The 14,593-nt window shown below is 33.9% G+C and overlaps 1 protein-coding gene across 1 annotated transcript; it reads right to left on the bottom strand.

The window, feature by feature from the left end:
- Positions 1–4,084: 4,084 nt before the first annotated feature.
- LOC143253371 (protein O-mannosyl-transferase TMTC3-like) lies at positions 4,085–13,747 on the bottom strand. Its single transcript, XM_076507176.1, has 7 exons — positions 13,593–13,747; positions 12,339–12,476; positions 12,033–12,126; positions 8,421–8,555; positions 5,917–5,999; positions 4,526–4,598; positions 4,085–4,218 (listed from the first exon to the last, which is right to left on the bottom strand). The coding sequence occupies exons 2-7, from the start codon at positions 12,404–12,406 to the stop codon at positions 4,204–4,206; spliced, it is 468 nt and encodes a 155-aa protein (XP_076363291.1). The 5' UTR covers positions 12,407–12,476; positions 13,593–13,747; the 3' UTR covers positions 4,085–4,203.
- Between the last annotated feature and the right edge of the window lie 846 nt (positions 13,748–14,593).

The following is a 14,593-nucleotide window of genomic DNA, read 5'->3' as shown; positions in this document are numbered from 1 at the left end:
AATTACTCATATGTCTTAACTGAACTTGGTACAGTACTACCAGTAAAATGTAATACGCAAACTTGTGTAATTCTAACTAATCATATGACTTAACTGAACTTGGTACAGTACTATCGGTAAAATGTAACAGGCAGGTTTGTGTAATTCTAATTACTCACATGACTTAGCTGAACTTGGTAGAGTACCACTAGTAAAATGTAATACGCAGGTTTCTGTAATTCTAATTACTCATATGAGTTAACTGAACTTGGTACAGTACTACCAGTAAAATGTAATACGATGGCTTGTATAATTCTAATTACTCACATGACTTAACTGAACTTGGTATAGTGCTATCGGAAAAATGTAACTCGCAGGTTTGTGTAATTCTAATTACTCACATGACTTAACTGAACTTGGTAGAGTACTACCAGTAAAATGTCATACGCAAGTTTGTGTAACTCTAATTACTCATATGACTGAACTAAACTTCGTACAGTACTACAATTAAAATGTAATATGCAGACCTGTGTAATTTTAATCAATCATATGACTTAACTGAACTTGGTACAGTACAGCAGTAAAAGGTTATTCGCAGACTTGAGTAATTCTAATTAATCACATGACTTAACTGAACATGGTACAGTACTACCAGTAAAATCTCATACGCAGGTTTCTGTAACTCTAATTACTCATATGACTTAACTAAACTTTGTACTGTACTACCAGTAAAATGTAATACGCAGGCTTCTGTATCTCTAATTACTCATATGACTTAACTAAACTTTGTACTGTACTACCAGTAAAATGTAATACGCAGGCTTGTGTAATTCTGATTACCAACGTGACTTCACTGAACATAGTAGAGTACCACCTGTAAATTGTAATACGCAGGATTGGGTAATTCTAATTACTCATATGACTTAACTGAGCTTGGTACAGTACGAGAAGTAAAATGTAATTCGCAGGTTTGTGTAACTCTAATTACTCATATGACTAAACTGAATTTAATAGGGTACCACCAGTAAAATGAAATACGCAATCTTGTGTAATTCTAATTACTCATATGACTGAACTGAACTTGGTACAGTACTACCAGTAAAATGTAATACGCACACTTGTGTAATTCTAACTAATCTTATGACTTAAATGAACTTGGTACAGTACTATCGGTAAAATGTAACACGAAGGTTTGTGTAATTCTAATTACTCATATGACTTAACTCAACTTGGTAAAATTCTACAAATAAAATGTAATACGTACGTAGGCTTGTGTAATTCTGACTACTTACGTGACTTCACTGAACATGGTAGAGTACCACCTGTAAATTGTCATACGCAGGATTGGGTAATTGTAATTACTCATATGTCTTAACTGAACTTGGTACAGTACTACCAGTAAAATGTAATACGCAGACTTGTGTAATTCTAACTAATCATATGACTTAACTGAACTTGGTACAGTACTATCGGTAAAATGTAACAGGCAGGTTTGTGTAATTCTAATTACTCACATGACTTAGCTGAACTTGGTAGAGTACCACTAGTAAAATGTAATACGCAGGTTTCTGTAATTCTAATTACTCATATGAGTTAACTGAACTTGGTACAGTACTACCAGTAAAATGTAATACGATGGCTTGTATAATTCTAATTACTCACATGACTTAACTGAACTTGGTATAGTGCTATCGGAAAAATGTAACTCGCAGGTTTGTGTAATTCTAATTACTCACATGACTTAACTGAACATGGTAGAGTACCACCTTTAAAATGTAATACACAGGATTGGGTAATTCTAATTAGTCATATGACTTAACTGAACATGGTGCAGCACTACCAGTAAAATGTAATTCGCATGCTTGTGTAATTTTATTACTCACATGACTTAACTGAACATGGTAGAGTACCACCAGTAAATTGTAATAGGCAGGATTTGGTAATTCTAATTACTCATATTACTTAACTGAACTTGGTACAGTGCTACCAGTGAAGAGTAATACGCAGACCTGTGTAAGTTTAATGAATCATATGACTTAACTGTACTTGGTACAGTACGAGCAGTAAAATGTAATTCGCAGGTTTCTGTAATTCTAATTACTCATATGACTTAACTAAAGTTATGGTACAGTACTACCAGTAAAACGTAACACGCAGGTTTGTGTAGCTCTAATTACTCATATGACTTAACTAAACTTCGTACAGTACCACAAGTAAAATGTAATACGCACACTTGTGTAATTCTAGTTACTAATATGACTTAATTGAACTTGGTACAGTACTACCAGTAAAACGTAATACGCAGGATTGTGTAATTCTAATTACTCACATGACTTAACTGAACATGGGAGAGTACCACCAGTGAAATGTAATACCTAGGATTGGGTAATACTACTTACTCATATGACTTAACTGAACTTGGTATAGCACCACCAGTAAAATGTAATACGCAGGTTTTTGTAATTCTAATTACTCATATGACTTAATTGAACTTCGTAAAGTACTACCAGTAAAATGTAATACGCAGGATTGTGTAATTATAATTACTCACATGTCTTAACTGAACTTGGTAGAGTACCACTAGTAAATTGTAATACACAGGTTTGTGTAATTCTAATCTCTCATATGACTTAACTGAACTTGGTACAGTACTACCAGTAAAATGTAATACGCAGGCTTGTATAATTCTAATTACTCACATGACTTAACTGAACTTGGTACTGTAGTAACAGTAAAATGTAATACGCAGGCTTGAGTAATTCTGATTACTTACGTGACTTCACTGAACATGGTAGAGTACCACCTGTAAATTGTAATACGCATGATTGTGTAATTCTAATTACTCACATGACTTAACTGAACATGGTAGAGTACCACCATTAAAATGTAATACACAGGATTGGGTAATTCTAATTAGTCATATGATTAAACTGAACTTGGTATAGTTTTACCAGTAAAATGTAATACGCAGACTTGTGTTATTTTAATTATTATGTGATTTAACTGAACTTCGTACAGTACTACCAGTAAAATGTAACACGCAGGTTTGTGTAGCTATAATTACTCTTATGACCTAACTGAACTTGGAATAGTACCACCAATAAAATGTAATACGCAGGTTTTTGTAATTGTAAATATTCATATGACTTTAGTGAACTTGGTACAGTACTACCACTAAAATGTAATTCGCAGACTTGTGTAATTCTGATCACTCTCGTGAATTAACTGAACTTGGTACAGTACAACTAGTAAAATGTAATACGCAGACTTGTGTAATTCTAATTACTCACATGACTTAACTCAAATTGGAAGAGTGCCACCAGTAAAATGTAATACGCAGGCTTGTATAATTCTAATTACTCACATGACTTAACTGAACTTGGTGCAGTACTACCAGTAAAATGTAATACGCAGGTTTGTGTAATTCTAATTACTCATATGACTTTACTGAAATTTGTACAGTACTACCAGTAAAATGTAATACGTAGGGTTGTGTAATTCTAATTACTCATATGACTTAACTGAACTTGTTACAGCACTACCAGTAAAATGTAATACGCAGGCTTGTGTAATTCTAATTACTCTAATTAAACTAAGTCACACCAATAAGAAGTATGAGGCACCATAAGTAATGTGTAGTACAAGGTACTACGAGTAAGATCTGTGTTAAGTACAACCACTACGTAAATCCTACTTGTTAAATATAAAATATTATTCACAACAGTTTCTCTCTAGACGATGTTTGATTGTACAAGACATTTGAACTTTTAAGTGAACAGCATACTTTTAAGTGCACATGACCTCAGCAACAATGTCAGTGATTCCCAGGAATTATACATTACCACTTTTGTTATGAGCTAGATATGGTGGTAACAAGTCATTATATCAGAGAACAAAAACATAAATTAGTAGACGTCCTTTGTAACAAGTCATTATATCAGAGAACAAAATCATACATTAGTAGACGTCCTTTGTTACAAGTCACTATATCAGAGAACAAAAAACAAACATTGGCAGACGTCCTTTGTAACAAGTCACTATATCAGAGAACAAAAACAAACATTGGCAGACGTCCTTTGTGACAAGACATTATATTAGAGAATTAGATTAGAATGCATTGGCTAATTTCAGTGTTAAATGCCACCCGCTATTACAGCCTTAAGGCTGTGGATTTACATTGCTAAAATCAGGGGTTCGATTCCACTCGGTAGTCTCAGCTGATAGCTAGATGAGGCTTTGCTAAAAGAGAACACACAAACACACACAGTGTTAAATACATTTTCGGCCATAATTCCATAATATTTCAATTTTCATGGATGCGTTAAACATGAATGCAGTTTCATTTACATTTCTGTGTAAAAATTACATTTTACTACAAGTCAAAAATTTGAATAAATGTTACTTTGTTGTCCAATTCACACTTATGTATACAACACACACAGCTGCTCAAGTTATATCTCTGTAAAGAACACCCATTGTTGACAAATAATGTCAATGTGTCGAACAAACATCGTTTACTCAAGTAACATTTCTGTATAAAACTTACATTGTAGTACAAATTTGGGTTGTCGGCGTCAAACTGAAGAGCCCGGATGTACATATCTTCAGCTTCTTTACTCCTTCGTAACCAAAAGAATGATTATCGATTGATAAAAAAACACAAAATTCACAGAAAATTTGAAACACTTCACACAAAAGTGAAAGACGTTCGTGTAGGAAAATTCACTTGTTTTTTATTATAGAGTAAGAATTAACCAAGAGTTTCATCAGAACTGGTTAAGTGAGTAAGAAAAATTAACTTCAGAACTGGTTAAGTAACTAACAGATATTAACTTCAGAACTGGTTAAGTAAGTAACAAATATTAACTTCAGAACCGGTTGAACAATTAACAAACAGTAACTTCAGAACTGGTTGAACAATTAACAAACAGTCACTTGAGAACTGGTTTGAACAATTAACAAACAGTCACTTCAGAACTGGTTGAACAATTAAGAAATATTAACTTCAGAACTGGTTAAGTAACTAACAGATATCAACTTCAGAACTGGTTGAATAGTTAACAGATATTAACTTCAGAACTGGTTAAGTAACTAACAGATATTAACTTCAGAACTGGTTTGAACAGGACATTATTAAACTGTTCGAAGTGTAATCTTACAAATTATTTAATCTTTCACATAAGTAAACTCTCGACACGACAACTGTTATTACAACAAAAAAGACATAATTTCCATAAGGAGTTTGATGTTCTACAACAAATTTTGAACGACATGAAATAACAAATTATCTGTAAGCAAGAGAACTTCGGTATTTCTCTGATTACTGTAGCAGTTTGAACTACATAAATACTCTACACGACTATGTACAGATACAATGGACGAAATTTTTAGTGTTACTTGAAACAAATTAATTAAACTTGCTACAAATATCAGAAACGTACTATACTCGTTCCATACGATTCAATAAAGATACATCTTGAATCATAAATGTTGGTCACTACAAAATCAGTGTTAATTTTACTGTGATAAGTCACGCAAGATGTTAATGATTTTTAGTGTATACCATCAAAACAAACGTGTCTAAAATTATCTGAAATAAATATAATTAGCTAGTTCCACAACATCCCGCTAGGTAGAGTACGGTCAGAAGTCGAATCGCTATTCTGATATTTCAGAAATTGTGGGTTATAACTGACCACGTTTAAATTAGGAAATGTTATATTAACCATTTTTTCATTACCTAATTATCATCTGGTAAATTGTTATATTTGTGACTACATAAATAATTCTCACCGTAACCTTACTAAAACACGCTTTCGTCTGTATTTATTTATCTACTCGCCTGTCTATATATCTAGCTGCCTATATGGTTATCGGTCTTTTCGTCAGTCTGTATCTAACCACTTGTCTATTTGTCTATCCAACACTAAATATTACCTGTTCAGCTTCAACAGAACGTCTCCACGACTTAAATATGCTGCCGTATAGTCTGCACGAAGGCGGATAGCTTCTCGGTAGAGCTGTAAGAATTAGGCACGTCTTGAAAACATAGAAACGAATCTCCTCTGAATTACATTAACACCAGTCAATGTACTCCCGAAGGCCTCGTGATATGTGGGTTCTTTGATAAACGATTAATCCAAAAAAACAATCCGTGTTTACACTGGTTCTTTCCCCTCTGACCACGAAACACGTAAACAACTTGTTATTCTCTCGTATTTCTTTCCTCACAATCGGTGTTCTTTCAAAATTCTAGTTTCACTTCGACAGGCGTGTCAGTAGAAAGGATGGAGTCCTACATGGTAAAGGTATGGAGACCGTCGTCCCGGTGTTTGTGTGTGGGGAGGGGGGAGAAACTGAGGTTTCAGGAGAAGGGGTAAAACGCCCCACAATCACAGACAGGTTTGTTTATTTTCTAATTTTTGAATGTTATTTGATAACTTTCAGTGATTTCTTTTCCGATTAGAAATACCTACACACGGTCGTTTGATATAAAAAAAAAAGTACGAGGCGCCTTTGCCTGATACGGACGATGTGTAGGGTCGGGGACTTTTTTTATAACTTCGTTTGTTACGATGGAACGTGTGTATGTGTGTGTACAAGCGATATTTTGATAGATTTAAGCAAGACAGTATGTATGTATTTAGTATCAGTTTGCTTCTTGTCTAAAACGTAGTACAAACCCAACTATTCTTTACGATTTAGTCTGATTAAACCCAACAGTGGCTGTATAGAACCATATTCACTGACATTTCAGTTCACATAAACCCAGAAGTGGACGTACGTAACCAGCATTCATCTACAACTTAATCTGTACTAAACCACAACCGGACGTATATAATCTCCTGTAATCCACGTGCATTAAAGGTACGTCAAACGTTTCTTGCGCATGATGAAATAAAAAATAAACCACGTTGGTCGTTCATGACATCCTTGGATGAAGATTTTAGTTAGAATGGTTACAAATATATTTAGACATATAAACTGTTAGCTCTTGTCATTACATAACAATTAATATCATAAAATGTCTATGGTCATAGTACCATAAAGAGTTGTGGGTATTCTATCTATCAGACATGACACAAAGGCAAATGTTCAGCTACTACTAGAGTATTAAATTAGAGGTTAGAGTTAAAAGTAAAAACAACATAAAATTCTACGTTTTGTGGAGCACAGTAAAAGATAAAATATTTATATTAAATTAGAGGTTAGGGTTAAAAGTAAAAACAACATAAAATTCTACGTTTTGTGGAGCACAGTAAAAGATAAAATATTTATATTAAATTAGAGGTTAGGGTTAAAAGTAAAAACAACATAAAATTCTACGTTTTGTGGAGCACAGTAAAAGATAAAATATTTATATTAAATTAGAGGTTAGGGTTAATAGTAAAAACAACATAAAATTCTACGTTTTGTGGAGCACAGTAAAAGATAAAATATTTATATTAAATTAGAGGTTAGGATTAATAGTAAAAACAACATAAAATTCTACGTTTTGTGGAGCACAGTAAAAGATAAAATATTTATATTAAATTAGAGGTTAGGATTAAGAGTAAAAACAACATAATATATATATATATATATATATATACCTAAGATTAATATTTATTTATTGTTTCACGAAAGAACTATTAGAAAGGAACGTAATATACAGGGGTGGGCAAAAATGTAGACTCCCTTGAAAATGTTGTTCATTTGTCAATTTCGCTCTACACATTAACACAATATAAAATACGTTAAAGCAACATAATATTCACACTACATTCCAATACAATATAAATTTGAAGCAACAATATATTCTTCACTCTACACTATAAAACAACATAAAATACGTTAAAGCACCAATATAATGTTCACACTACACTTTAAAACAATATAAAATATATTAAAGCAAAAATATATGTACTCTACATTCTAATACACTATAAATATGTTAAAGCAACAATATAAAATCCACACTACATTCTAATACAATATAAATATGTTAATGAAACAATATAATATTCACACTACATTCTAATACAATATAAATATGTTAAAGAAACAATATAATATTCACACTACGTTCCAATACAATACATGTTTAAGCAACAACATAAAATTTGCACTACATTTGAATACAATATAAATATATTAAAGGAAGAATATAATATTCACATTACATTCTAATACAATATATGTTAAAGCAACAATATAATGTTCACACTACACTTTAACACAATATACAATATATCAAAGCAACAATACTAAACATTCACACTTCAGTTAAAAACACAACAGAAAATAAAGTAACAATACATTCACACTTCAGTTAAAAACACAACAGAAAATAAAGTAACAATACATTCACACTTCAGTTAAAAACACAACAGAAAATAAAGTAACAATACATTCACACTTCAGTTAAAAACACAACAGAAAATAAAGTAACAATACTTAACAGCGTCTGCTTCCTCCAAGCGACTCTTATTTTTTGATAGTAATGAAGCTAGGCCTAAGTATACCTGGAGATGACTGGGAGTCACATGAGTTTCCATATCAGTTGGCTTTTCGTTCAGGGGTAACATAGCTTTAGCCTGAAGAATGAAACAAATACGTTTTCTTTTACTTACTTTCTGGACAAATTCACCTTCATAAATCTACACAAAATTACGCAGTTTTAAAGTAAAATAATAACAATAAAAACCATTGAAGAATCTTGATGAATTCCCATAAAGGCTGCATACTTTTCAAATGACGATCGCAGAAAGACAAGACAAAAGAGTAATAACTTGTAATCTAAATACGAATTTCCTAAAGTACAACCCACTCTCCAGCTGCGCAGTGGATGGTACGAAAGACCGCGAGTATAAGGAGAAAATCGATCCAAGAACCTCTTGCTGTGAATACAGTCTGGAACGTTTGGAACAATAACTACAATTATCTTTCCATAACAAAAAGTAATCGCTGAGCAAAATTGAGTTGGGCTGAAAATAAACAGCATTAGCAAGGGTCAAGTGGACCATTAAAAGCCAAATTTGTCTTTATGGTGGCAATTTAGGTAAGCACAAAAAAAAAGAGATTTTAACCCATTACAATAAAACTTTGTGCCACATTCTTAATACTCGAATTAAGACTAAAGATAGAAAACAAAAGGGAAGTTGTGTTTTTAATGTTAAGTTTTTGAGCTAATGCCATATTATTCAAACACTTCCAGTCTTATTCTTTCCATGAAAATAGGCCCTGGCACGGCCAGGTGGGTTAAGGCGTTCGACTCGAAATCTGAGGGTCGTGGGTTCGAATCCTCGTCACACCAAACACGCTCGCCCTTTCAGCAGTGGGGGCGTTATAAGGTGACGGTAAATCCCACTATTCGTTGGTAAACGAGTAGCCCAAGAGGTGGCGGTGGGTGGTGATGATTAGCTACCTTCCCTCTAGTCTTACACTGCTAAATTAGGGACGGCTAACGCAGATAGCCCTCGAGTAGCTTTGCGCGAAATTAAAAACAAACAAACAAACAATCCATGAAAATAAATCTGATTGTCCAATAGAACTGACGAAATAATTACAAAATGATACTAACAATATAACATGAAACAAGAGCTAATGTGCTAAGTATTTGTACTACCTTTTAGAAAATTACTTCAACGAAAAAGATTGTTTCTGTGGATAACCTATAATATTTCCACGTTTCTCGCTAGGCCTATAAAAGTTACATTCAATTTACGGCCTTTTAACGGTTATATTTTTGTTTTTCAACACAGAAAGCTCCAAAAGCCCTCCATGATTTTGAACCGATTCATTAAAGATAAAACAACTAATAAATACTTTTTACTGTTAACCTCTGTGCGAGCAAATCCTAGGATTCAACTTTCTCTTATATAAGTCGCACTCACAGAATTAATGTATGGATCGCGTTTTTGCGGGTAAGAGACACGAACCACAAACCTTTGGATTTACAGCCTCATCATGCTAACCGCTAGGCTATGCCCACCCCGTCTCCAATACAATTACTCGTCATATAAGAGTGGAAAAGAGGTTAACTAGGAGGAAATACTTCGAATCCGAGGGTTCATGGTTCGCATCTATTTATCGAATAATTGCGCTCCGAACTTTAGGGTCGTGAATACGTTGTAAGATTGAGGGTCTAATCCCACTATTTAATAAGAATAGCCCAAGAACTGGCGGTGAATGACACTGAATATCGTTTTTTTCCTGTAACCTATCATTGAAAATGTGGAAAAGACTAGGACAAGCAGATAGCCCTCTTGAAGCTGTGCGTGAATATCCAAATTGAAGAAATACCCAATCTTAAAAATCTCTACAGATCTGACTCTACACATTTGTTCTTTACTTTTAGGTATATTTTGCCCATAGTTATATACAAAGGTTACTTGATCTCAAATATAGCATAGCAGTTCCTAATTTTAACCAATAAACAGGAGGAAAACGGCTAGCCAACAGTGACCACTACCAATTATTTCGCGACTGAATAGTAGGATTTAACTTTCGTCTTTTATCTCGCACCCATGTTACAAATTTCGGATCGTAAACAGTAGGGTTCACACACCGGGTGTGCTAATCAATTGGCTAATACTGCCTCATTTGAAAATAATTTTGACTTTTTCCACCGATAGTGTTTTTCCACTATCAGACACTATAGTTTAAATAACACATCCTGAATCGGTGAAACACCCATAAAAACGTTGGGTGGATCGGGGAAGGTGGAGTAAAGTTATGACGATCAAAACCAACAAAATGTAAAAACAACACTTGTGATCTTGTTCAAATGTACAGCAGAGTCAATTTCAGCGTAGTTTTAGTTGTTAAGCACAAAGATTCTCAACGGACTCTCTGTGCTCAGCCAACACACGAGTATCGAAACATATTTTTTGGTTCCATGTCTATAGACTTACCGCAAAGCCACCAGGGGGCCACTACTTACTTTGGAGTTCATTTACACCCGCCATGCTGAGATTAAATAAACATTTGTAAAACTATTACGAAAAGATTATTTAGGTATCTAGTATGTTGTTTTTTTTTTCAGTTAATTTCCAGTTATAATAACCTGTGAACGTGTAAAGTTATCAATAATATATGATCTGACTAAGCTGCCTATATAAATCAGAACTAAATATTTAGTCAGTAAATACTGGTTTAGTGTTAAGGTTTAAATTAGAGAATAGTACGTCATCAAATAAACATTTATAATGATTACAAGCCACTGCTTTGTTATCTGTATTTTCGGCCATAATCCCAATAATATCTCAATAGGTTCAGTCAAATTTAGAGATTTAAGTTCACGTACCAAGTTAATAATGCAAAACTATCTTCATAATAAATATAAACGCAAGTGTCTGAATCATAAGAAATTTACGCGCACGTTTCTGTACGTCTACTTATTACTGGCGAGCGGCTGGGCCGAATGTTCCAAACTTAACACATATCCTGTCGTACTAAACATACTCGTCCTTTCACCCATGGGGGCGTTATAATGTTACAGTCAATCCCACTATTCATTGGTAAAAGAGTAGCTCAAGAATTGGCGTTGGGTTTTGATGACTAGCTGCTTTCTCTCTAGTCTTACACTGCTGAATTAGGAACGGCTAGCGCAGATAGCCCTCGTGTAGCTTTGCGTGAAATTTAAAAAAAAACAACAATTTTTTCTTATTAAATAAAAAATGCTATTTTGAAAAACACGCGACAATGTATAAAGTTTGTAACAAAAAGTTTTGCGGATATTACGAAATTCTTATGTTTATTCTTCTCTTTGGAAAAGTTTAAAATAATTTTCCTCTAATAAAATTATTTTTGATTTTACGAATTGCTTTTAAAAGCGATTACCTCATCTTTTTATTCTTTGTGCCTAAAACATAGTTAGCAAAACCAGAAAATTTATCCACTGGGCCTAATATTTGTGATAAAAATCAAGTTAACTGCAGACGATTGATTTGTTAATGTTATTTCATTTTTGTTTCAGAACATTGATTTAAAAGGATTAATTATTTTGAAAATTAGACTATAAAATTTTACCAAAAATCTAAACGTGAAGATTTTTTAAATTTTGTTTTTACCTTTAAGTAGATTTCTTCTGCCTCTTGGTACCGTCTCAAACAGGTTAAAATACGACCGGCGTTCAGAAATCCTCGCACATCGTTTGGCTGCATTCTATCAAAGACATCATGTGTTCAATATTTTATTTCTTCACATAACAAAATAAGAAATGACAAAAAAAACTACTTACAGTTACTCTTGCAAAAAACATCGTTAAACCAAACTACTAATAAAATATTAAATCTCCGCCATTGACTATAGGTAAGCGAAAAATAAAATAAGCAAATATTACAAAAAGATACTAAAAATAAGAGATAAGATCTGACCTGATAGCTTGGTTATAGTAATTCAGCGCCTCCTCGTGGAATTGCTGTGCTTCCAGAACTTTCCCCATGTTGTTATCCAGCTTCGCGTTAAATGGATTCACTTTCAAACCGGACGAGAATAGATCCTCCTCGTTTGTCCTAAAGAACAGGTAAGCTGGGGCTAAACCCTCAATTATCGACAAAGAAGATGAAGCCCCATGCGTGCTTCTAACGTATCTTTCTAATCTACTTATGCACCAAACTGCTTGTGGAGATAATTTTAACGGGAAGCGGGCCCTCATAGGTTCCTATACACGTGTTACTAAACTTTTTATTCGCCATATTCCTTGTTGGTTCATTATTTTGTTGGCTACTGAGTCTCTAATGATACATACAGTGATACGTAAGAAAACCATCGATGTTATTAACTAGCCCTACTAATTTCTTCTCACGTATTTTATAAAAAATAATTAGTGATTTCACTAACTCACATTTGTTTTTTGTTTTTTTTTTTATTTCGCGCAAAGCTACTCGAGGGCTATCTACGTTAGCCGTCCCTAATTTACCAGTGTAAGACTAGAAGGAAGGCAGCTAGTCATCACTACCCACCGCCAACTCTTGGGCTACTCTTTTACCAATGAATAGTGGGATTGAATATCCTATTATAACGTTCCCACGGCTGAAAGGGCGACCATGTTTTAGTGCGACCGGGATTCGAACCCGCGACCCTCATATCACGTGACCATGCTGGGCCACTCACATTTGTCTTCCTCATTTAACTACAATTGTTTTCAGCAACTGAAATAAGTTATCTTGGACTCAAAAAACGAAGTTTAGCAACAGTGTGAACAGGAAACCAGCCAGTTGGAAAGAACTCACTATGTTTCAAAATCCTTACATACATTTTACCTCAAAATGTCGAAGTAAAATAATTATGAAACCCAATCTTTCATTCAGAACACCACGTGGACAAGGGCAAATAAAACCAAACTTTCTATATATATTATACGTGATATATTACACGTACGGTGTTTTGGTTGTCTTTTACTCACAACAGTGTACCTAATATATTTGTAGAATTATTGTTACATGTTATTCAGGTCTTATATACTTATTGTAGTGACTAAACGACAACTGAAACAACATACACATAATACTTCTAGTTGTTATCTTATTTATAACTATCGGTGTTTGAAGTTAAATTGAGTTGTGCATGAAATCCTTTCTTTACTTTAAGAAGGTTTCCCCCCACCAATGAATGAACTCTATACCTACCATTCCCTATTCCGATGGATGGTCTTGAAGACGTGGGTTGATAAGAGGATAAGCAGTCCAATGTTGGCTGTAGTCTTTAGCGACCTCAAGAGAGATATATAATCTGTTAACTCTGAGACAGGTATTATGTTTCAGTTCACAATGATCTACAAACAATGAACGACTATTTTAAATGATTACTCTTGTCAGCTGTAAAACACACAAAAATCACAACGCATTTTCAATATACTGCAGGAAATCGAACCCCGAATTTTGACGTTGTAGGTCCGGACATTGTCGGATCGAAATACTTTAGCGAAACATTACCGTTAAACTTGAACTACGAAGGAAATTCAATAAATATATTCATTCGATCTAAAGATGAGACCCAACTTTCAAGTTCAGTTTGCACAGTGGTATGTCTGCGGACTTACAACGCTAAAGACCGGGTTTCGATACGTGTGGTTGGTAGAGCACAGACAGTGTAACTCTGTGTTTAATTACAAATATTTCTCTTTAATTCCGCTTGTCCTTGATTCCGTGTCACTTTTCAAAAACAGATATTGTTCAGGGGAAGACCCGAGCTCAGAACAACAAAGGAAAGCTAAGTTAGCAAAAAACGTGTTTATACTAAACAGGGAAAGCTAAATTTGTAAAACGCATTAAACAGAAAGGGTGAAGTTTCAATTACCATACCTTAATGTTCGTAAATTTTTGATCCCCCAAAACATAACCATAGTTTTGTAAAGTGGATTTAACTGGATCGTAAGATAATCAAAATCACTCGTTTCGCTTGTAAAATACAAGGTAGTACACGATTATCTCAGACAGTAACTTTCAGAGATGTGTGCTTATAACAGTGATAGCGAACCTATATATAGTGCACGTACCTAAGTTTCCTGGCACGCGGCATGCAGTGTTGCCTCTTAAATTTTTAAACCCTAACGCTAACCCATAATAAATATGTATATAATATGTATATATTATCATTATTGGTAAATGCATCAGCGAATGATTTTCTC

This window comes from Tachypleus tridentatus, chromosome 1 (genome assembly GCF_004210375.1).
Source record: "Tachypleus tridentatus isolate NWPU-2018 chromosome 1, ASM421037v1, whole genome shotgun sequence".
Taxonomy (NCBI): Eukaryota; Metazoa; Arthropoda; class Merostomata; order Xiphosura; family Limulidae; genus Tachypleus; species Tachypleus tridentatus.
Note: the sequence above shows the minus strand (reverse complement) of the source record. Positions and strands in the feature narration are given on the sequence as shown.